The sequence below is a fragment of the Cydia pomonella genome, chromosome 21 (genome assembly GCF_033807575.1).
Source record: "Cydia pomonella isolate Wapato2018A chromosome 21, ilCydPomo1, whole genome shotgun sequence".
NCBI classification, from domain to species: domain Eukaryota; kingdom Metazoa; phylum Arthropoda; class Insecta; order Lepidoptera; family Tortricidae; genus Cydia; species Cydia pomonella.
Genome location: NC_084723.1, coordinates 1,096,148 through 1,119,451, shown reverse-complemented (window position 1 = coordinate 1,119,451; position 23,304 = coordinate 1,096,148). Strand labels below are relative to the sequence as shown.

The 23,304-nt window shown below is 35.1% G+C and overlaps 2 protein-coding genes across 2 annotated transcripts in view; both read right to left on the bottom strand.

The window, feature by feature from the left end:
* The window catches only part of LOC133529554 (serine protease HTRA2, mitochondrial-like), a 30,100-nt gene extending 26,189 nt beyond the window's left edge, over window positions 1-3,911 (bottom strand). Inside the window, exons 1-2 of the mRNA XM_061867301.1 lie at window positions 3,750-3,911; window positions 515-698 (exon numbers count right to left, since the gene is read on the bottom strand). Coding sequence (XP_061723285.1) covers window positions 515-698; window positions 3,750-3,784 — 219 coding nt within the window. The 5' untranslated portion in view covers window positions 3,785-3,911. The remainder of the gene's footprint in view (window positions 1-514; window positions 699-3,749) is intronic.
* Window positions 3,912-7,157: 3,246 nt separating this feature from the next.
* Window positions 7,158-23,304, bottom strand: part of LOC133529544 (octopamine receptor Oamb) — a 256,980-nt gene continuing 240,833 nt past the window's right edge. Inside the window, exons 4-11 of the mRNA XM_061867287.1 lie at window positions 15,237-15,473; window positions 11,791-12,001; window positions 11,025-11,178; window positions 10,405-10,557; window positions 9,817-9,943; window positions 9,100-9,317; window positions 8,757-8,906; window positions 7,158-8,666 (exon numbers count right to left, since the gene is read on the bottom strand). Of these exons, the coding sequence (XP_061723271.1) occupies window positions 8,663-8,666; window positions 8,757-8,906; window positions 9,100-9,317; window positions 9,817-9,943; window positions 10,405-10,557; window positions 11,025-11,178; window positions 11,791-12,001; window positions 15,237-15,473 (1,254 nt within the window). The 3' untranslated portion in view covers window positions 7,158-8,662. The remainder of the gene's footprint in view (window positions 8,667-8,756; window positions 8,907-9,099; window positions 9,318-9,816; window positions 9,944-10,404; window positions 10,558-11,024; window positions 11,179-11,790; window positions 12,002-15,236; window positions 15,474-23,304) is intronic.

Genomic DNA, 23,304 nt, shown 5'->3' with positions numbered 1-23,304 from the left:
ATAATACATAGAAACGAAAACAGAGAATAAAAAAGGCTCCACAGATCGTAAAAGTATGAGATAGTTAATAACCTTTTTTTTACATACTTAACGTACGAATAAAAAACACAAATGTCAATTAGTTGTTCATGCCACGCTCTGAAAAGAAAATGAAACGTGTCGCGTGACTTTTATCACGTGTACAATATATTTTTTTCTTATAATATACTTCCACACAATTTTATTTGTTATCTTATTTATAAAAATATCCGGAAACGATTTTATTCGAAAATAAACAAGCAAAATATTTTAAGTTTTTAGCATTATTTTATATTTTTTACGTTATCAGAAAAATACTTATTTCTTATAAAGAGACTCAAAACCAACGATAACGAGTCACATTGCATAGAAATCCCCATACAACGTTACCATAAGAGTGGTAATCAATAGGCATTCTCAGGAAAATATAACTGCTTAAACTTTTTTCTAATGAAAAACACAATTTATTGAATGACCAAAAGCTTTAACTGCTTACCAAAGAGTCCAGAGGTTTGTCCAACGGAAATCCAGCGTCTTCCTTAGCAGAGTGCAACATGTCTATGATTCTTGTGGCACATTCTTCTATACCAAGTTGCCAGTGATTCGTGCCGGGACCTTTCGATGTGCCGACTACTTTGCCGGTTTCATCGCAGATGACCAAGTTTGAATGTGTTGCGCCTCTGAGAAATAAACAATCAGTCATTTCAAATTTATAAGGGATTTGTTATATCATTAGATTAATTAGCCAATAACATGACATGAATTCATATGTATTTATATTATATATTGAATATTTATTTATTTTTATTTATATATAATATATTATATATGTATGCATTATTTTATGGTTATTTTTCTATCTATGGATATTTGTATCAATGTGTATTCAAAACGTGCATTTCATTAATTTCAGTGATTGTACACTTTTGTTTGTCTTTGTCATTCATTCACCGTTACTTCTGTTTTACTCATTTCCTCAAAGGTTAACTGGAAGAGATACCATACAGGGATAAGTTCGCCTTTGTTGTATTTAATTTACTCTGTAACTGTGTTTTTCGTGTTTTTATTTCTATGTACAATAAAGTATATACATACATACATACATACATGACATTGTTTTAGATAGTTTCATAAAAAGGACTTCCCTGTACTGCCAATTATCGCAAGATAAACGAACGAATGAATGTAGTACGAACCAATAAATTCCAGTTAGTAATTGCAAGTGATAATGTTAGAATTGATTTAGCTTTTATCGTTATCGGTATTCTAATGTAACGTAAATGTAATGTATTTAATGCTTAACTAGTATAGTGTTATTCCTAAAAACAAACTTTTGATATACCTACTTAAATATTCAATGATAAAACAATTGAGTTAGTAGAGCTAAACATACATTTTTATGTATAAACGAGGCAGACGTTTTACCTTACCAACTATTTTAGTACCTAAGTAGGTAAGTAAACAATTTATCGTACGAAAAAAAATATTGGTTACATTAGATAGAACAGTATATTCTATTGTTATATTTCGAGGTCAATTTTCTTCTCTCGCATATTTGGGCTATGAGACCATAATCTTTGAAGACATGAAAGACCTTTATTCAAAGTTCGTCTTGAAGGGATTGTCAATTACTGTGATGAGACCGCATTTTGTCTATCCATATAATTGTTTAAATTACGTTTTTTTATTGTGTAAGAAATAAGACAGGAACCACTAACAAGGAGCTATTTAATCAACCGAACTCTTCCTCATTAATTATATGATAATAATAGAAAATAAGAGCTGATAACATTAAATACATGTCAAATTTATGAAATACTGTCAGATAAGAATTGCAGTTTCACTCAAACAAAACATGAGTATGAACAGGCACCGCGCATATTGATTAAGAGATAAGAACGCTCGATAAGATACGAACAGATCATGAACTTGGCCTTTTGAAGACATAACTAATTTATTTGTATGTTAAATTGTCTAAAATGAGTTCAAGCAGGAGTTCATTTTCCTACAGTTAAATCTGAGTCATTCAAATCATCAACTTGTGCATACACTTATGAAGTAGTTTTATTTATAAGTAAAAGAATACTAAGTGTTACAAATAGACATTTAGTTATGACATCTTGAGAAAATGCAGTGTGGAAAATATTAATGGGCCTAGCAGGGAAAGTGCCTTAAACCTTAAGTTAGCTCATTACTTAAAGGAAACATTATTTTATTTTTAGAAAGAAACAAACTGCATTCATAGTTTTTTTTATTTGCTTGCATGGCAAGTAAAATAAAAGGTTTTTTTTAAAGTCATTTTATTATCATAAGACACGGTACATAGGTGTTACATAAAAATAGTACTGCCACGCAGTTTGATGGGAGTTAGTTTCGCTCTTGATATCCATTTGTGTCAGTTGAATATAATCATGCTGTATTATTTTAACTTAATAACTAAGCATGCAAAGTAGGTAGTATTATTTATCGTAAACTACAATTACGAGATATTAAAACGTCAAACAATACATATTTACTGTATTTAACCCAGCAGTCGACTATTTATCACGGCTTTCGATACGCAATTAGTTATCCGTATTTGACTCGGAGCGAAAACAGGTTTAGGTACGTACTAAAGCGGTTTACATTAACCAGATTCCCGGAAAATATAGTTATCACCGCTACTTGTGGCTTAATAGTAAATTATAGCTAATTTTAAATAACTACCGACAATGGCGATTAACTTGTAATTTGTATCTATTCACATATTTTTTTGCTGATATATGTACCTAGTCTTATTATTTATTATATATTTAAATAACTATTTTATTATGGGTATGACATGAGGTATATTTTTATTTGTATTTCATGGCAATTATTTTTGAACTTGGCTGTTACACTACCGGTTCAAGTGTAGTATCCAAGTTATAATGGCAATTATTTCTGTCAACCCAGTCACTGGTTTATAGTTAAATTATTCAATAAAACCGTCGTAAAACAGAGTTATCGGTGGTAGATAGGTATTTTAAATGAACTGCAACCAAAGCCTTTAAAATAATAAAAATTCAAGGCAATACCTTCAATGACTAAATTGTTAACATTCCATTCACTTCAACTACATTTTACATTAGATCGTAAGAGCTTAATTTTAAAGAGCAAATTTCACTGTTCTGAAATTTCAGGCGTGACTACCGTGCCGCCCGTGCTCTCGACTCTGATTGGTCGATTTGTGCCTATTTTAATTTATCGTTGGATTCCTGTTTTGCTGGTTTGTTATGAAAACAATGTCCAATGATAATAAATACTTTCTTTTGATTAATTCAATTGTAGAACACTATTTTTAATGATAATAATAAATAATATTTCTTTAATTTCATATTTTAATTATCAGAAAATTATTGCGACCAATAATCCTGTTATAAAAATATACTAAACTAAAACAGTATTATGTACCTAATAAAATAAAATTTCCTACTATTAGGTAAGTCTATATTGGTAAATAAGCCGAAAATATCATAAATATTTATAAACTAATAATCGCTGGCATTGACATTTAGACGACATTCGTTATAGTAAATATCAATCTATATTTTAAATCCAGTTTAATAATTAAACCATTCAATTTTGCTAAGTACCTCATATTACCTATACGTTTCGAAACACTAGGCATTCCAAGGAGAACCTTTCTACTTTCAACAATACTGCTAATAAATATCGTCTAAAATTACGTTAAATAGAACGTTACTACTCACCCTTCGACACCGCCAAAGTACATTTTGTTAACCATGCTTATTTAAAAGTACACTAATAATAAGTTCCGGTGTGAAATCAAAATAAACACGAATGTTCGATAATTTCAACAAAGGACACACTCGCCACGAATACGGCGACTTGACTGATCGACTGATCTGTCTGCTGTCTGTCAGAACGTATGCTGTCATTGTACGTCATGCCGGCTAGTGCTGCCTGTTTCTTAACGATCGTTACTTCGTTTAGTGAAGTAACGGTATCGTTATCAATGGTTTTAACGGTTATTTATAAATGGTATGTTTTGTTGTTGGATCTGTGGCTAGGCTTTTTGTGCTGGGTTTAGGGCGCCAACCTATTAGACTTTAAATTGTGTAATAGGAACTGGTTTACTTGTTCAAGTTCATTCCCTAAATGAAAGATAACGTTATTTATAAAAATCAAAACTTATACTGACGTACTTTCGATGATAATAGTTTAAGATTTAGAGTGATAAGTTTCGATTGGTTGAATAGGTCTATGTGGCATTTTTTTGGAGGTAAAGCAATTCTGATACTAAACTCATTCGTGGTATTTCCTCGAGTCAACTCGAGTGCAGGGAGTGTACCTAAACGGTAAATAATCACGTTCAAGTGGCAAAACAATTTAATAGTTATTGTTTTACAAGGGGGCAAAGTTGTTGTTTAGCCGCTCGTGCTAATATTGATACCGAGCAAGCAAAAGACTCCAAAATGGAATCACGAGTGTAGCGAGTGGTTCGACGAGTGGAATCTTGAGCGTTGCGAGGGTTTCAAGGCACGAGGGTTAAACAAACTTTGTCTCCGAGTGAAACACAAAATTTTTCACCACACCAACGCGAGGAAATTAATAATTAGGAAATACCGAAAAAATCAAACCATATCAAATCCAAATGAACGGAAACAACTCAAAATTTGCATCTGATTACTTTGCCCCACATGTGGATAAAATGCAACTTTCTCATTCGTTTTTGAACAATCAAGAGGGTCTTTACGAGTTGGTGTGGTGAGAAGTATCATACTGTTTGAAACTTTGAAATATTTAACATTTGATAAATACCAAGTATTGATGGAAAAAGTACCTGAAGTACTTACAGTGCGGGTATTTACAGTACAGTGATAGTCGTTTATGTCTACGTGATAGGTAAAACGATGCCTGCCACTTTCAATCACGTGATGTTAAAAAGTGACGGTTATTTTATCACGTCGATATAGGCATTCTTAATACAACACTGAACACGTTGGTACATATAAAAGGCGGCAAATTGAAAAATTACATTTATGCGCGAAACTCACATTGAATGTTTCTATTTCAAATTTGCACCTTTCTCTGAGGCCAATTCAAAATTATGTACATTGTGATAGATATCAAAATAACGTCAGTCGTAGTCGTAGGTACATTTCGTTCGTACACTTGTCCGTACATGTATTGGCGCGAGGAGACGCGCGAGCGACTGGTAATAAAGTGTTACATCCACACTTTATCAGGCCTGATATCAGACCCGATTTCGGGCTCGAGAAAGAGTATTTTTCCGTTTCACCAAATATCAGCACATCGTTTACAATATTTGAAATGTAAATAAATGGTTCATATGCAAAAAAAACAACATTGAACATTTTTGGCAATTAGAGACAAAGTATTTTTTTACATATCAAGTATTGTTAACGATATGCTGATATTCCATGAAACGAAAACGATTATCAGACCCGAAATCAGTCCCGATTTCGGGCCCGAAATCGAAAAGTGTGGATGTAATTGGCGTTAGGTAGGTAAATAAAAAATACACAAACATCTCATATATTGTATTTACATAATGATACAAATACAATCACGTACAGGTACACTCTAACCGAGGAGAATGACACCGAATTACGAGGAACATCGAGATCTTTGACTAGTTTACGGGGAGCGGCATCCATTTTGAAATATGACCACAGACTCTACTATAAAATTTATGTTAAGAGGGAAGAATAGCTTTGCGATCCTAGCGAAATAACGGTATTTTTTCTATGAAATTCCATTTCGATAGAAAACGTTTTCCACTAACTATATAATAACATACCAAAAAACTATGGAGAATGGAAAATATTTTGAAGTGGAAAAACGTTTTCTCTTTTTGTATGGGCGATCACGTGGTGTACTTCCCCCTTAAGTCATAAAAAAAAACTTTAAAAACATTAAACGTAACAGCATTAACATTTCAAACTTTAAAAAGGCAGTTAATAGTAGGTACATTACGATACAAGTATGAAAAACAGGAAGTTCGCAACGAGCGGCGATAATGAAAACACGACCAAAAGGGAGTGTTTTAAATCGACACGAGTTGCGAATTACCTTTTCGCACGTGTATTGTACAACGTTTTACAGTACATATGACCCTTTAAATTTTCGACATACGCACGTATGGTGCTAGTTACCGCACTAGGGCGGTAAATTAGCACCAAATGTAATGTAAACCAACTTAAATTTTTAAACCATTTTTTTTTCTCATGCTACATGAATAACTAGTAGGCACTTTCTTTTGCACCGACTAGATGAGAACAAAAGTGAAGGAGTTATTTTAAACGTCATATTTTCATATAAATTTGACATAATGATTCCATTACCAGATTTTTTCATTACAAATGCCATGCAGAGATAGCTTGGTCCGATTCTAATCGTAACATAACAGCCTATAACACTTACGTAGTGCCATAGTTGTAAGGTTCTACTAGTGACGAAGAATTTCCTTTTGTTTTTCGACAACTTTAGTTCTAAAAAAAGAGTTACAATATAGATGTTTTAGGCCCTGATTTGTTATTTTATTTATAGTAGGCCAGGCAATCATTGCTTAAATAAAGTTAGAGAGGGAAATGCTTGAAACACAAATTTTGACTTACTTTGTTTGGACTAGTTAGGAGGTGAACATATCAAAAGTCCCCGGCCGTAGCCCTTGAGAGGCCCGGGGGGAGAGGGGGGCTTGAAGGTCTTATTTCTCAGTTTTTCGATTATAGCTCAGAAACCATGCGTCTTAGCGAATGGCCACCTTATATAAAATGAAAGTTGATTAAAGTTACAAGTTTATTTTCGTCAAAGTTTTCGATATCTTATATAGTTTTTGATATATCAGCTCTTGAAAGTTTATTTAAGGCTCTCAATTTTATCATGATGGCGCAGTAGCTCAACTAAATGTAGATATCAAGATAAAATTGGTATCCCTAAAATAAACTTTCAAGGGAGGATATTTCAAAAAATATTCAAAATATCGAGTAACTTGACTCAATTAAACCTGTAGCAATTATAATCAGCTTTCGTTTTGTATAAGTAGTCATGTCCCCTAAGACGCAAAGTTTCCAGGAAGTGAAAATCCGAAAAAAGGGACCTTCAAGCCCCCCTCTCCCCCCGGGCCTCTCAAGGGCTACCTCCACAGATACAAAAGTGAAAAATATGACGTTTTGTAATAGAAATCCCACACTTTTGTCACTTTCAAGTAAGCTAAGACAAGACCTCCAGCCGAACGACAAAGTCACGTGGTTTTGTTTCTGGGTTTTCTCTGCAGATCCAGTTGGTTCAGGTACTTTCAATATGGATGCCACCTGTCTTTCATTAAAATCTAACACGCCAATTAGTCCCTCCAACAAACACACAATAAATATTTACAATATATATTTTTATAGCTAAAACAGTCTTTAGTACAATACATATAAGAGTCCATCACCTTCACTAATATTCACTATTGTAAATTAAGGCCATTATACAAGAATTAGATAAGCTCTTTAGCATCTCTCTCTTTTTTTGTCCCTGTTGGTTGAGAGCCTAAATCCATTGAAACTTCTTTCTATCTACTCGTACTGCAAGATCTTTTGTACTCTTTTTTTATTACATAATGACTCTTATTATGCTTAAAAAGGTTGTTTTCTCGACTTTTCTATAAAACATCTGTGTATCTTGCGTTAAGCTACTAAAATTAAAATTTTTATTATGGTTTTTTCCATGGCTTCTTTGGGTCAAACTTTCTTGTTGGGATTCAAATATAGTGAATTTTCAAGGTCTCGGAATTCTTCGTTTTGTTCACCATTAATATTTACTTAGTAGAGAATAGGTTCGGGACAAATTCGGGCAGATTCCACGTGTTTTAACAATATTTCTTTTACTAAGAAGTTCTTGATTCTTCATTTGGACTTCAAGTTTTTCACAAGTCAAAGTTTTATTGAAGCATCCAACTTTTCATATTCCGATCTGATTGTGTACTTTATTAATGTTTCTCGGCTGTCTAGATTTCTTCATATTCTTTGTCGTATCCTCATGACTGTAGGACGTGACGATTGTGGACACTCGTCACCAGTGCTCTCCAAGCCACTCTATCTTGGACCCGGTATATGCTAGCCTGTAATGTGGCTTTAGTCTCTGATGTTATTCTGTAGACTCAACGCGTGATCATACGTCCATCCCTACGCTTCTTTGCCATGTGGCAAATGATCATTAGCGTCTCCATACAATCTGATTTTGTTCTGCTCAGATGGCCGAAGAAACTACGTACCCTTTGGGTACAAAAAGTGGAGAGTTTCATTTTGATTCTGATCTTTGCGCATATCTTGATTTGTAATTCTTCTTGTAATTCACCAGAGTTTTTATTAATAAAAATCTGATGCCAGCTGCACACATTTGTCGAGAGCCTCTTGCCGGGAGTCTCGGTAATGCTCCGAATCAATCAGACAACCGCAAAATGACCGTTAAGCATCGTTCGTGTTTGACTATTTTAGGTACTGGAGATTCTTGGAGGAAGCTTGTTGAGTAGGCCGTTCGGCTGGAATGATAATGGTGCAAGAAACTATCTGAGGAAGGTGACGGCTCGCTGTCCCTGCTAAACACACGCGACGGTAGCCTGGAATTGGGGGTTTTGCCGTCGCGGGGTTTGACGTCACCTGAAAAGAAACAAATTGCAGTCAGTGTAGTTATGTTTATGTTTAGTAAGACAAATAAGTTCTGACAAACATTTAGTAACTGTCCAATACCTGTCATTGCTCGTGCTGTTAGAGATATCCTGCTCCTCTAGCGAAGTCTCGTGAGGTTTGGGCTCGGCGCGGCGCGCGGAGCCGTCGGACTGCCGCCGCGGGCCCGCGCGCCCGCAGAAGCACTTGCAGATTATACGCTTGAATGCGAACCTAAAAATACAAGAAAAATAAATTAAGTGTGCATAAAAACTATGTATTCGTCTAGGTAATACAGTTCACGAAAGTTTAGATTTCCTTTACCTGTATTTCCTTTTTATCTCTTAATTATTACAAAACTGTGTGACTAGTTCTTGCAGAATTTTACTAGATATTTAGTTGAATAAGGTAACTCAACAATTCTTACCTAAAGTCCTTAGAAAACAGTGCATAAATTAGCGGATTAATAGCCGAATTGCAGTAACCCAGCCAGAACAGCACGGAGAAGATAATGGAAGGCACGCAGTCCCCACAGAACGCTCTCACGACGTACACGCTGAAGAATGGGAGCCAGCAGAAGACGAAGCCGCCAACGATGATGCCGAGGGTTTTGGCGGCTTTGGTCTCCATTTTGAAGCGTTTTACCTGGAAACAAACAGTTTGTAATCACATGTTATATGAAAATTGTATTTATAGTTAAGTACTGGCAATTAATAAATGTTTTGAATTGTCAATAAATACAAATTCAAATTCAAGCTTCTAATCGGTCGATATTTCTGAGTCGATGAGCTATCAAAGTAAATAACGCATACGCGCATGTAACTCCTCTGGAGTTGCAGGCGTACATAGGCTACGGAGACTGCTTACCATCAGGCGGGCTGTATGCTTGTTTGCCACCGACGTAGTATAAAAAAAAAAGGATAAGGCTGACGATAGTACGAGGTTACGGGATAGAAAACGGTTGAAGAGCAGAGGAGTAGATGACAGGCGCTCGTCGCCAAAGAATGGGACCAAAAAGTACTAAGATTACACTACAGGTGACCAATCAAAAGGCTCAAAATCGGACCACGTACAAAAACAGAGATGGATGACTTCAGCCAATAATAAATGACATAACAAGAAAGCTATTTCTGTAAAAACTCACTTGAGCTTTTATATTCCTCTTCCCCATTCTTCTCGTGGCCCTTGGCTTGTCATCGAACTCGTCGTACAGCGGCCCCGGGGCCAAATGATGTGGCGGTCTAACCCGAAGTCTGCTCTCAGTCAATTCTCTGTCAAAGTTTCAATTGGATTTTAGTCAAGTGATTAGTATTACAGTTAGTGCATTATGTGAATTACATTTTAATAGTTTAACATCGAACATAAATTATATTATTTGTATCAGATATTATTTCAAACTGTTAAAACAATTGAAAGATCAATGGATGTTTTACAAACATTCGTTGAAGAGACAATTAAAAATGTGCTTGGGAAACTGCTAACTATATATATACCATTTAAAGTTCTCTAAAAACGTTTACGAGAATAAAAAGTGTATGGTAAAACTTTGCAAACTATTAGTGAAGTAACGCCAGAAAAATATAAAAATAATGCCAAAGATAAAGGGACAAAAAGTAAAAGTAACGTAAATGAAAAATGAAATGATGAGAATGATTACAATGATGAGAGTCAGGTATAGATGAAGATGATGCCGGAGTCAATGAAGATGATGTTGACGATGATGATCGCGAACCTGCCGTCGCGCTCGTAGTGAACAGCGTACAGCGAGGGGCTTGGGGATCTACTGGGAGACCGGGAGTTCTCGTGCGTCTGACAGATCTGTTCTGACGACGGGTAGGAGACAGAGATTTTGACTTTTTCATGCGCACGACGAGCACTGGAATGTCTGGAAAAAACGACAAAATCTCAATGTATCGTGAGGTATCTACATACATTAAGTATGGTTTACTAAAAGTATCTTAAAGACTAAGGGCCAAAGTTAAAAATCCAAACAGAAAAATAAAAACCTCCATTAATTTATCATATTTTACAGTCAGAATACAAAATAAGTAACTTTTAACTTTCAAAGTGAAATCTTACTAGACCACTCTATTTAGCGTAATCATCCATGCATCGTATCTACGCGAACTTAATGGTCGGACGCCATCGAGAAAGTATGTGGCTCCATAAGTCCACATGGCCCTTGACTGCGCCATGGACGTCATGATTGATTGGCCTCTAAAAACTATAAATAATTTACCTTCTAAGCCTTTAGGTGAAGGCAGCGCATTCATTGTGGAGATTCTTGAAGGATTCTTTGACTGGCATTGGCTTTCGACCATATTTATGATTATGGTTAATTTATGTTCATACCTTCTAAGTCTCTCAGGGCTGGCACTGAGCGATGTACTCGTAGAATGATTAGAAGCCGTAGACAGAGGAGATCCGTGAGGCCTCGTGGAGCCCCGGCCCCTGTGGATCCGTAGCGTCAGTCTGTTGTCGTCAAATCTGCTGCCCATGCCTTTTCCTGGAATTTATGGAAGATGGCGGTTAGGTTAGGAATAAAAAGAGAAAACTATTCAAAGATAAAGTTGATAAAATTCATTCATAAAGATAGGCTGGTGTCATTGATAAAGTTGTAGTTGCGGGTCTAATACAATATTAACCAACAGGACATGGAATACCGATTATGCCGGAGTAGATGGAGTTTAATAATGGATTATTATTGTTAGGATAGTGATGGATAGTAAATGAAGCTTATCCTAATAATATTAATCTAATTATTTATAAAAATATGACGAAGAAAAATTTAAAGACCAGAGTAGTATAGGGTGAAACCGACATATAAAACTTGAAGTTACACTAGACTTAAATCGACCGGGATATAAACCGTGATTACCTTTTATATTGTTTTTGAGCTCCCGATATTTCGACGCAGTTACATGCATCTTGTTCACGGGTAACTGGAGATAGCGGGTGGGTGTTAAAGTTGTGTAGACCGCGATCGGTCTACGCTCATTCGTGCACGTCGGCTGCGTTCGCTTTCAACGAACGATCTTTCGTTGGTCGATTTATGTCTAGTGAAACTAACCGTGAATCATTCAAAACTGTTGAAGTTACACTTTTATGCAATCCTCACCTTTGGTAGTCCTGAACCCCTGGTTAATCGCTTTAGTAGTTCTCACAGCGGCCTTATAAATCCTCCAATAGAAGAACAGCATAACGAACATTGGGATGTAGAATGAGCCGAGAGCGGAGTAGACGACGTAGCCAGCGTCGTTGGTCAGCTCACACGTCCAGGGGCAGTGGGGGTTGGGCGACCAGCCGTCTTTCAGTTCGGCTTCTTCGGGCTGCAAGAGATCATGTTTTTAAATTAAGGGAAAAATTCACTCCTTCGAGTTTCGCGAACTTACTGAGCCACCAAACTTTACCAGACCCGTGTGGAATTTTACATTTCTTCTTTTTCTATTAATTTGATGTTTTTCTTTTAATTTAATAAATTTGAATTTAGGCTGCGGACGTCTTTGCTTAGTAAAGAGATCAAGATATATAAACTGAAGACACAGGTTTGAATCCGGCCTTAGTCACTGGAGTGCTCAGTCGTTTTATTATATGGCAATCATTTCAGTTTTTATGTTTAATAATAAGCATGCAAGAAATTGTGATCGCCATCTTTATTTGATGTTCTGTTTTGTTGTTCAATACGTACATACGCTTTGATATAGTATTTTAATGACTTAACAATTAAAGTTAGTGAATGTACAATGAAGCTTGAAAAGTTCGAGTATATTTCAGTAAAACTACACAAATGCCAGATTTCCTGTTTTAATTTTTATAATTATGTGGTACAAATCTTTTTCCTTCTTTGTATTAAATAGCTCACCATTCAACCTGAGCTTTTTCATCTACTTCTAACAGTCAAATTTTTCCAACGCGACCCATATCTAAAGTATATTTAGAGCAAATAAATTCTGAAAACAAATAAGTGTCAGGATCAAAAGTACCTTAATATCTGTCTGCCTAAAAGGGTTACCCGTGTGAGGGTCAATTAATACTTTTACATCGCAGACGTTTTTAAATAGACCACCCAAATAGACCTACTATCTGTACCTGCAATTATAATCAACGGTATTTTAATGAAGTTAACAATATATTTTGGTTATGAACAAAAATACTATGTCTGATGTTTATTCGTCTGTATTTTATTTTTTTATTCATCTGACATAGATTGCGATATACCTACTCTTAAATAAAGAGTATGTGAGAATTGATAAATATGTTTGAACTTACCTGCTTATTTTGCTCCTTTCTAAAATAAAAACCTAGATATTTATGCCATCAGCTGATGGAATTTGTACGTCATTAAAGAAAAAAGTATACCGCTTGGTTCTTATGGAAACGCACACGATACATTTCAACATGACAGAGTCTAAATATCTATCTCTGTTTTACACTTTGTTGATACTTCGATTAAACACGAATACTTGCTCGAAGCTAACTGCTATGGAGCATTCGCAAAACCCGAAGGCATCCTCACAAACTCAAATTGTCCTCTACCGTATTTGACATAAGGTTGATTTTTCAATTGAGAAGTAGACGTTTGCTTAATTACTTATTAACCCTTGACATTCGGTCTGGCACCTGTCTAATCGTCTTACCTATTTACGTCTACTACGATTTAAAAGCATAGATATGAGACTTTACGACATTGAGTAAGAGTCTATTTTTGTTTGCATTATTGTCATTTCAAGTGTTTCTGCTGCCTTAGATTTGGGAATTTATTTCAATATAGACGTATTGATTTCTTGGCTATTAGCGTTTGGAGGTTTGAGTAATAAATCAATGGAAGCCTTAATTATGCATGTAGGCGTCAGTTGGCTAATTTTGTAACTGTGATTGACGTCAGTTTGTTTCAATCTGGTGTGGGAGGTGTGTTTTAAATGTCATTTGAGTAAAGTTACATTCTTCAAGATTGTCATGCAGTTTCATAATATCTTTATCAAATTACATTGTGGCAAGTTTTAAAATTGATATATTTATTTACCCTTTTATTCATAAACCTCTCCAACCCTTTATTAAATTTTATCTTTTTCGAATAAAAAAAACTTTAGAATGACGGACAGGGATGTATGATTATCACACATAGATGTGTATGTAGCAAAATCAAATATCGAAATGTCTATTATCGATGTTACCTTAGCGTTCTATATATTTTTAACATTGTATAAAAAGATAGCTACCGCAAAATACACAACACGTTCGAAATCTTGTTTGATACACCCATAGATAGTTTTCTTATTTTTTGACACTATTCTACAGTTTATGTTTTTAATTTTAAATACTTAATATATGCAATAAAGAAATTATGGTCGGAATTGTAATTGATTTGCATTCTTGACATTTCCCGGTAAATTACAGCAAGTAGAATTTACATCTTTTAATTTTATTAATAATCCATGTTTCTTGTTTTTGTTTTTCGACAAAAACTTCTATGTCTGATGATTATCAACGATTTGTTAGATTTAACATAGAATTATGAATAAAGTCATTAGTCTTTATTGCAAACAATAAAAAAAACATAGTACATAATGCGGATTTCAAGCTATAAGATATTATAGTCAAAAAGGATATCAAAAAGTTCAAAACTATTGCTGATATTGAATAAGAAACGAATTTTGTAGGTCTGATTTATAATGATTGATTGAAATTGCGCCGTCGGATAAAAATTGCTACGTTCTTTTTTTCGCATGAGTAAGGAAAGATTATAGTTAGAAATAAACCACCTGACAGGATTTATATGAGAATTTGGAGAAGTTATTCGTTTCAAATATCAACGCCAGAAATATAAAAAGATTTAACTGAAATTATTTGCATAAGTCAAAATCCTTTTCAAGCTATTTTTTATTATATAAACACGTGCATTCATTAGTAAGCTCGTTCTCGCAACATATTGCCAAGATAAATTATTATTTAGAGAGCAACACTCACAGGATGAGACATCTGGCCTAGTTAATTGACACACATATATTTTGTTTACACGCGTAAGTCCCTACTTAAGCCATAATTTTGCGAATATGGCTAAAGGGGTCTCTCTAATGTATATTTAGAAATGTGGGCCTAAAGTAGCATGATGAAGTACAGTTTTATGGTAAAAGGATTTTGAAGGACCGAGATCAAAATAAAAGTAGGCTTACGATAAAATTACTTAGGGTAGGGGATCATTGGGTATTTTTTTACTTACACGTAATGTATTTGTGCACTACCTGTTTCTACAATTTTCTGTTCTTTATATCCTGCTACCCTAAGGTTGTCTGGAAGAGATCGATCACGGCGATAAGACCGCCTGTTGCTACTTTTATTTACATTGTAAATCTGTTATTGATTTATTTCTTTTGTGGTGCAATAAAGTGTATTTACTTACTTGCTTACTTAAACTTGTATTAATTTTTCATTTAGATTTTTAGGTAATATAGGGGAAGGGGGTTGGCTTATTCTTATTTTTTCTTACATAAGGGTGACAGGGGGATTAAAACTGGTAAAAATAGTCTTACATAATAAATGAATGGCCCCTTATGATATACTGACCTTCTTATCCTTCCATCCGACCAGCGGCGGGAAACAGATGACAAACGAAAGCACCCACAGGCCAGCTATGAGCGCTTTGGCTCTCTTTCTACTCATGATGCTAGGGTAGCTGACGGGACGGGTGACGGCCACGTAGCGGTCGAGGGAGATGGCGCAGAGATTCAGTATGGAAGCTGTGCACATCCACACGTCTACAGCCAGCCACACGGAGCACCAGACACCGCCGAATATCCATATCTGGAAAAATAGAAAGAAAGATGCTTAGTTATGACACTTTTCTCCTATAGAGAAGAAACAATAACGGTCCCAAAATGAAACCCTGCGGAATGCCACATATAGCATTTTTGACTCCCGGTCGATTTAAGTCTAGTGACGCCACATATATATCTAAAATCAGTGTAGTGGCTTGTCAATTTGACAATTTGAGTACGGATACTAGAAAAATTGAAGCAAATACACCGTGCCGTATACACTGTGTTGTGACTGTGTCAAAAGCTTTTTATAATATGTAAGTCTACGAGTGTTAAGATTTTAACGAACAGTGACGTCACCTGCGCCAATAAGTTGACATTTCGATGGCAATTTCAACTGCACTAACATTACAACTTTACTACTCGTACTGTGGCGTTAATATAACTGTAGTGCTTCTGGCATGTTTGCGGACGCACATGTAGATGATTTTTATGCTATTATGCGAAAAAATAATGCATCAGTGGTACACCGTATACGCGGGAGCACCAACGGGATCCTGAAAATGATAGCCGAGCGGTTAGATTCTGGTATTTTGGGACGATTTATCGAATTGCATGTTCACAAACGTGCAGTTCGGTAAATCGGCCAAGATAATCAGCAATCTAGAGTTACCTAATTTAATTTATGTAATTTATTGTACGGAAGGTAACATAACATAGGTTGTAAGTTGATACTAACAAATATGGACTGTATTAATTGTCTGAGAATATATATATATTTTTTTTATAATAATTTATAGAATATGTCTATCAATTTCCTTAGATGAGTGACGTTTGCCGCCGCATTACTACCGTGATTATGACATTTAATTCTTCACTCATTTTACCAAAGAAATTGATAAGAAACGAGTCGAGACTAAGTTCTCGTTCAAGCGCAAGCTGTGCAAGCACATTTTTGAGAAGTCTCAAGATTATCATGAGTGTTATCTTCATAGTCAATTTAGTAGCAGGTATATCTGTTTATATATTATGTATTAATAAGTATATTTACTGGTATATATTATATGCATACTACTGTTGTACATATTTATTTTATCTTCATTTTTTTATTGGATAAACAACAGAAGTATGCGACGTGTTCATAATATATCCTATATCCTAATAGTAAGTGTTCACTTACTTCCTTAAACGCTCTTAATAAAACAATGACTTATATATTTGACTATTTATATTAAATTAAAAATGTAAAGTTATTAGTGTGTTCACCAAGTAAATTTCTCTTTTTCTAAAGGTTGACTGCTAGAGAATGATTAGTGGCATTAATTCCACTTTTTGTAACTGTTTATTTTTAATACTCGCCACAATATTGAAGCTCTAGTGGTCATGCGAGTATCAACTTAACATGCAGAAGCGCCATTTCACACCATTCTGAACGTGGCAAGGTTAGCCTATCCATAAATCACTAACTTATTAACTTAACTTCAAATACTTGTAAAGTCACTATTCTTTTTCAAAAGCATTTAATAAAAATCCATCTATTTACAGAAAATTTCCATATTAACTTTTTATTGTTATCAGCAATTAATTATTTCTGGATGTGTGTGAAGGTCTCAATCGATTTTCAAGTGGTTAAAAGCGACTAGTTAATAATTATAAAAGGGGAGTCTTTTATAGTTATTAACATATACTCCCTATATGGCATATAGGGAGTATATGCCAACAAAATCCATTGTATGCCAAGAATGCCTTACATCATTTTGGAAGAGATACTCTTCTAATTACTGGTCAGATTTCTATGAAACATAGCTAAGAATCACCGCAAGAAAACTCTCTTGCACGTAAAAAAATTGCATCGAAATTGGCCCATCCGTTGGAGAGCTACGATTCCACAGACAGACATACATTGGCGTTCAAGATAAATATAACACCCCTCTTTTTGTGTCGGGAGTGAAAATGATTTTGGCACGTTGTACCAAAAAACTTGGTGTTCAGACGCTCCCCTCTATAACATAATGAAATTGGTGAAAACATAACTCCTCTCCCAACTCTCTCTAGTTATATAAATCACGTACAATTAACACAATGTATACAACTACTAAAGCAAATAACGAATGACGTAAACACACCCACGTCCTGGTAATTTGAGTGGCTTTCCCACTCTTTCACTTCAACCGTAGTTTCAAATATCAACCCACAGTATATAAGAGTAACAGCAAATTGTGACCTTAAAAAGTAGTGTGGGCGCAAATAAACTAGGTTTATATTTATTTTATTGCTAATCACATTAATATAAAATTTTAATATTTTAGTCATTATGGTTGCAAGAATTAGTTACCTTTGTATTTGTACAGTTGTGCATACTGTTGTACTTTGGACATGTCTCTAGGCGACATAGCGACTCCATAGAGCGGCTGGTCGTACATGGAAGACTTGAGGGAGACAGATCGCGCGGCAGGTCACCTATGCGCTGGACTGAGCAAATAAAATCCGTAGTTGGAAACCGCGTGTTTGGCTGTGAGAGTCAGAATGGCGGGTGTACCTAAATAAAATTAAATGAAAACCATACCATATTTTTGGTGAGAGTCAGAATGGCGGGTGTACCTAAATAAAATTAAATGAAAACCATACCATATTTTTGTACCTAATTTGTACTATTTAGTACCTCCTTTAAAAAAAATTGTACCTCACGGTACTTAAAGTTATCACCAAAAAACAGGTCACCCGCCATCCTGACAGTCAGAATGGCGGGTGTACTTTATTACGCTATGTTCCCGTGGTTATTGATAAATTCTATAAAAGCCAAATTTTTGTACCTTTTTTGTACCTTCATATTCAATTATAATACGAGTCATTTTATTTATGGTTTCCAAGTTTTACTCATTTTATATTTTGCTTGCTATTACAATTTTGCAGGCGTTATAATTTTTCAAATTATCGATTTCTTTTTTAAGAAAAAACGCTAAGGTACAATTATTTTTATTACGCCAGGATTTAGTACCTTTAATGTTTAATCTGTTAAGTTCAAATAACTCAGTAAATCATGTCTGAAAAAAGGCTAGGCGCCAATTCAAAGAAATTTTCCTAAGAAAAATCATTTTTAAAACATGATTTTCTGAGCTATTAGAACTTAACAGATTAAACATTAAAGGTACTAAATCCTGGCGTAATACAAATAATTGTACCTTAGCGTTAAAAAAGGCTAGGCGCTAATTCAAAGAAATCTTCCTAAGAAAAATCATTTTTAAGACATGATTTTCTGAGTTATTTGAACTTAACAGATTAAACATTAAAGGTACTAAATCCTGGCGTAATAAAAATAATTGTACCTTAGCGTTTTTTCTTAAAAATTAAATCGATAACTTGAAAAATTATAACGCCTGCAAAATTGTAATAGCAAGCAAAATATAAAATGAGTAAAACTTGGAAAGCACAAATAAAATGACTCATATTATAATGGAATATGAAGGTATAAAAAAGGTACACAAATTTGGCTGTTATAGATATTATCAATAACCACGGGAACATAGCGTAATAAAGTACACCCGCCATTCTGACTGTCAGGATGGCGGGTGACCTGTTTTTTTTATCATAACTTTACGTACCGTGAGGTACAATTTTTTTTAAACGAGGTACTAACTAGTACAAATTAGGTACAAAAATATGGTATGCTTTTCATTTGATTTTATTTAGGTACACCCGTCATTCTGACTCTCACGTTTGGCTGTGCCAGACAGTCTACCAACAGGGAGATATGGCGGGAGATCGTGCAAAGAGCTATGTCGCCTGTGTCCGCCTATACTACCGATGCGGGCGCCTTAACGTGACCACGAACGCTCTGCCAAGAGCGAAAGGATATAGAAGAAGACGTATTTGAACACATTTATGGTATTCTCTATTTATTATATACTTGTATTGTGTAATAAAATAAAGCGTTTAACTACTACTACAACATTACTAGGGAGGTCCCTTATTCTGCCTATAATTTCAACTCTGTGTAGTACAAGATGCATAATCAACAATTCCAACGATTAGAAGCATTTTTTTTTAATTTGTGTTATTTCAAGCAGAAACCGAAATACATGTCATAAGTATACGACGAAAAAGTGACCAAGAGCTCCAGCATCCCTCTGCTATCGCGGCAGATGCAGGTTGTGGTAGAGGACACCATAAGTTTCTATATACTTACTTTAATCTTCCTACCTTCCACAACCCTCCTTGGTGACCTTCAACAAGGAGGAGTTTTGGCCGAAGGGTGTCAAGTTTCGGCAGTTCCGAGGCCGGCTCCCTGACACTGCAGGGTTGCGTAATGCATCGCAACCATAATGTTATTTGTAGTGTGTAGTTCTAAGATATATTGTTTTAATATGTATGTCAGTTTTAAGGTATTTATTTATGGGCCACTTGTTGCCTGAAATAAAGATTTTCAGTTCATTTACTCTTTGACCATAAGCCCCAGGGAAGTGTCAACAAATCTATTTCAGATTTTGGAACTTCGAATCCCACTGTAGAATGTATCGTAACATATTTAAATTAGAACAGGAGCGACAATTTGACTATATCAGTACAGCGTGTAGGCCGTAACAGGGAAAGGGTAAATGGGAACAGTACAGTCAGTGGGTGGCAACGGGGCGTTTATCCCGGAAAGATATGCAAATGTTGCTCCTACTACGGGAATTATACGGGACAATATTTTGCCATTGCTTTATTTGGATTAGGTAATTAAATATTTACAATATTCCTACGGAACATGGTTAAATAAAAAAATACAATTTGAATTGAAAGACAAGATCTAAAAGCCAACATTTATTTTCAGTTAACGCATGTCAGATTGCAAATCACACGGCCCTCCTGAAAAGTGTTTTCGATATGCTTATTTAAGCAATCAGAAGAGATATCTACTTTTTTTTGTTGGTGCACAATCAAGTCATTGGCTTATTATGCCTATGCTTACTCTGTATTCTAATATGGCATACTGCTTTGGGGAAATTGGGGACAAGAACAGTAAGTAATAGATTAGCAAGTATTTGCACCTTTTTCCTGCACTTCTTCCACCAGGCCTCCCTCATTAATTTCCACAGTGGCCGGCCACGTGTTGACCTCATCCAACCTGTCCCTGGGATTTTGACCAGATCGTCGGTCCGTCTTATAAGGGCCTTCCAACGCTGCGTCTTTTTCTGCCTCAACGGTCATAAGTTCCCCGAGCAATGTGCCCTGCCCATTGCCACTGAAGGCAATCATATTAAAATGAACTTATATCCTACATAGCGTAGATATCATAAAACTAGGGCGTACATTGTAACTCTAAGATTCATTATTAGAGGCATCAACATTACAACCAACAGCTGGTCTTAGATCTCGCCCATTCGACTTTCAATCGTACTGGATCGTACAGGGCGACAGTATGTTGGCGAGATTAAATTTAATTAAATTAATATTGCCACACGGTTCCTTGGATAATCTGTGCCGTGTCAGCTCAGGGTGCTTTAATGTTTTAAAACAGGTACAGTTACAGTCATAAATTTGTATACAATGCTCAACCTTAATCAATTGGAATTAGATAAAAAGTGTATACATATTTACGATTTTGGTACAGTGGGCGTTATTATTAAGCAGGTGTTGTCATTTGTCCGTGTGCTTATATAAGTAAAAGTAATGGTTTTTACTCTTTATTGTACGAAAATTTCGGGACCTATTGTAAAACCTCTCGATTATCAGTTTAAAACTTTCAACTTTGGTAGACTTTTTTTACCAATCTTTCGTTTGGACGAAAGTAGCCGATATAGGTACGAAATTAGTACATTTTATATTAATTAAAAGATTTAATAAATTAGTTAATTTCTGCTTAATGCGAAAGTAACTCTGTTTGTCTGTCTATCTGTTACCTCGCCACGCTTTAACGCATCAACCGATTAAGATGAAACTTAATATGAAAATAGTTTGAGGCCCGGAGAAGGATAAAGAATTGGGAATTTGGACATTAAATATGATTACATAATAAATATTACGGGAAAATCCAACACAAATCGACCTAAGCCTGTACCTGTGTTAAGGGTACTAGAATATAGAGAACATCCATAACTCAGGAACATTGCAATAAACACACAAATTAATGCTCTTCCCGGGATTTGAACCCGTTAGTCATTCGTATAACACACGACACAAGAGCTCTCGTAGTCGGGTAAAAGGGATATTTTATTTGATGTTGTACACTACATTTGTTTTAGATTTGAGAATTTTCAGAATGAATGAATGAATCCGTTTATTCGCTTAACTTTATGCACAGATAATATATGGTAGAATCACTAGTATTATGTCCAGGTAATGTCAATATTCTTGTACACTCAAGTGTAAAAATATGGGTGTAAACATCTTACTCGAAAATATGTTCCATAGCATCTTATTCCAGTGTAATAAGAGCGTGATACCATATTTATGAGACGATTTATTAGATCCATATTTTTGCACTTGACTGTACTAGTAGGCATGCAAAATATTTTGAAACCTATTTACATTGTATTACATTAAATTACATTTTTAGATTCAAAAGATTCAAATAACTTATTTGCAGATCATACATGTAGGTACAAAAAAAGAAACAAAAGTCCAGTGTATTCAGTCTGCGTGCAGACATGCAAATATTACAGAGGAGCACATTTTAACATCAAATCTTGAATCTATTTACCACTCAGTATCAACTCCTATAATGTTTCCACAATATAACTTGAAAAATGTTTCGGCACTGTTTGTCTTCTCCGTAGTCCATTTATTGTATCTTTTGATGTAATGACAGTTTGTTGCCATAATAATAATAAAAAAATCTTAAAGCAATACAAACATGAATATGAAAATGTCAATGAAAAAAAAATCTAATTGTAAAGTCAGTTATTCAAATAATCCTTAATACTATAAAAGCATCTATCCAAAAGCCAGCTAGTGATGAAATAGAGTTTATATAGTAATTCACTTATTTATCCAACCTGTGTAGTTGTAGATTATTAGGTATTCATCTATTGCCCAACAGTAGATGCAAAATTTTAAAAACCCATTCAATCCGTATTCGTACACATATTCGCACGCAAACATTCCTACATTTCACACCTAAAAATAGACTTCCAATAGTCCGCTAAATGCACTCGCCGAGGGCGAAGTTGTGAGTGGGTGGAGCAGCTACCACTGGAGATAGTCTGTATATGCACTATTTTAGGAGTTTCCAAGCTAACATGGTCATAAATTTACATTATGAGTAAGCTGAGGTTGTTCCGATAGGTTTATTGTGTAACCTGTAAATCTATGGAATGTACCCGGCTGGTTACATAATACTTCACTTGTTAGTTGTTTTATTTCTTCTTTCAAAACTCCTACATACCCTAAAAAATTCAAATTCTAGCTCAGTCTGCTATTAGAGCTGTTGGTTCATTCATATCTGTATTCTTACACTATAGGATAAACCACCAACAAACTAGTTGTTTAATTAAATTTTATGCTGGTAATTATTAAATTTGGCAAGCAACACTGTCCATCAGACCTCAGTAAACCTTGATCATTATATTAAAATTATTCATTATAAATGTGACAAAAGCAAAAGGTTACCGATCTATGACAATGACAAAACTTGTTCTACAAGTAAACTATGAGCTTCTTAAGGGCTACGTAAGGGTGACATAAGGGTTTTCTAAAAGCCAACACATACCTGCTGCCACAGACGATGTTTATACCTCCGAATTAACTCCTCTACATTCCGCCTGACGAACAAGACAGACGACAGAAATCTGCTGCAGTCAAGAATAGCATTTGGGTTGGAACTCGTAACAATGGCCGTGAAGGCGTCCCGAACTGGACGAAGAGAAGACCCCGTCTCTTACATCAGCTTGCCACGC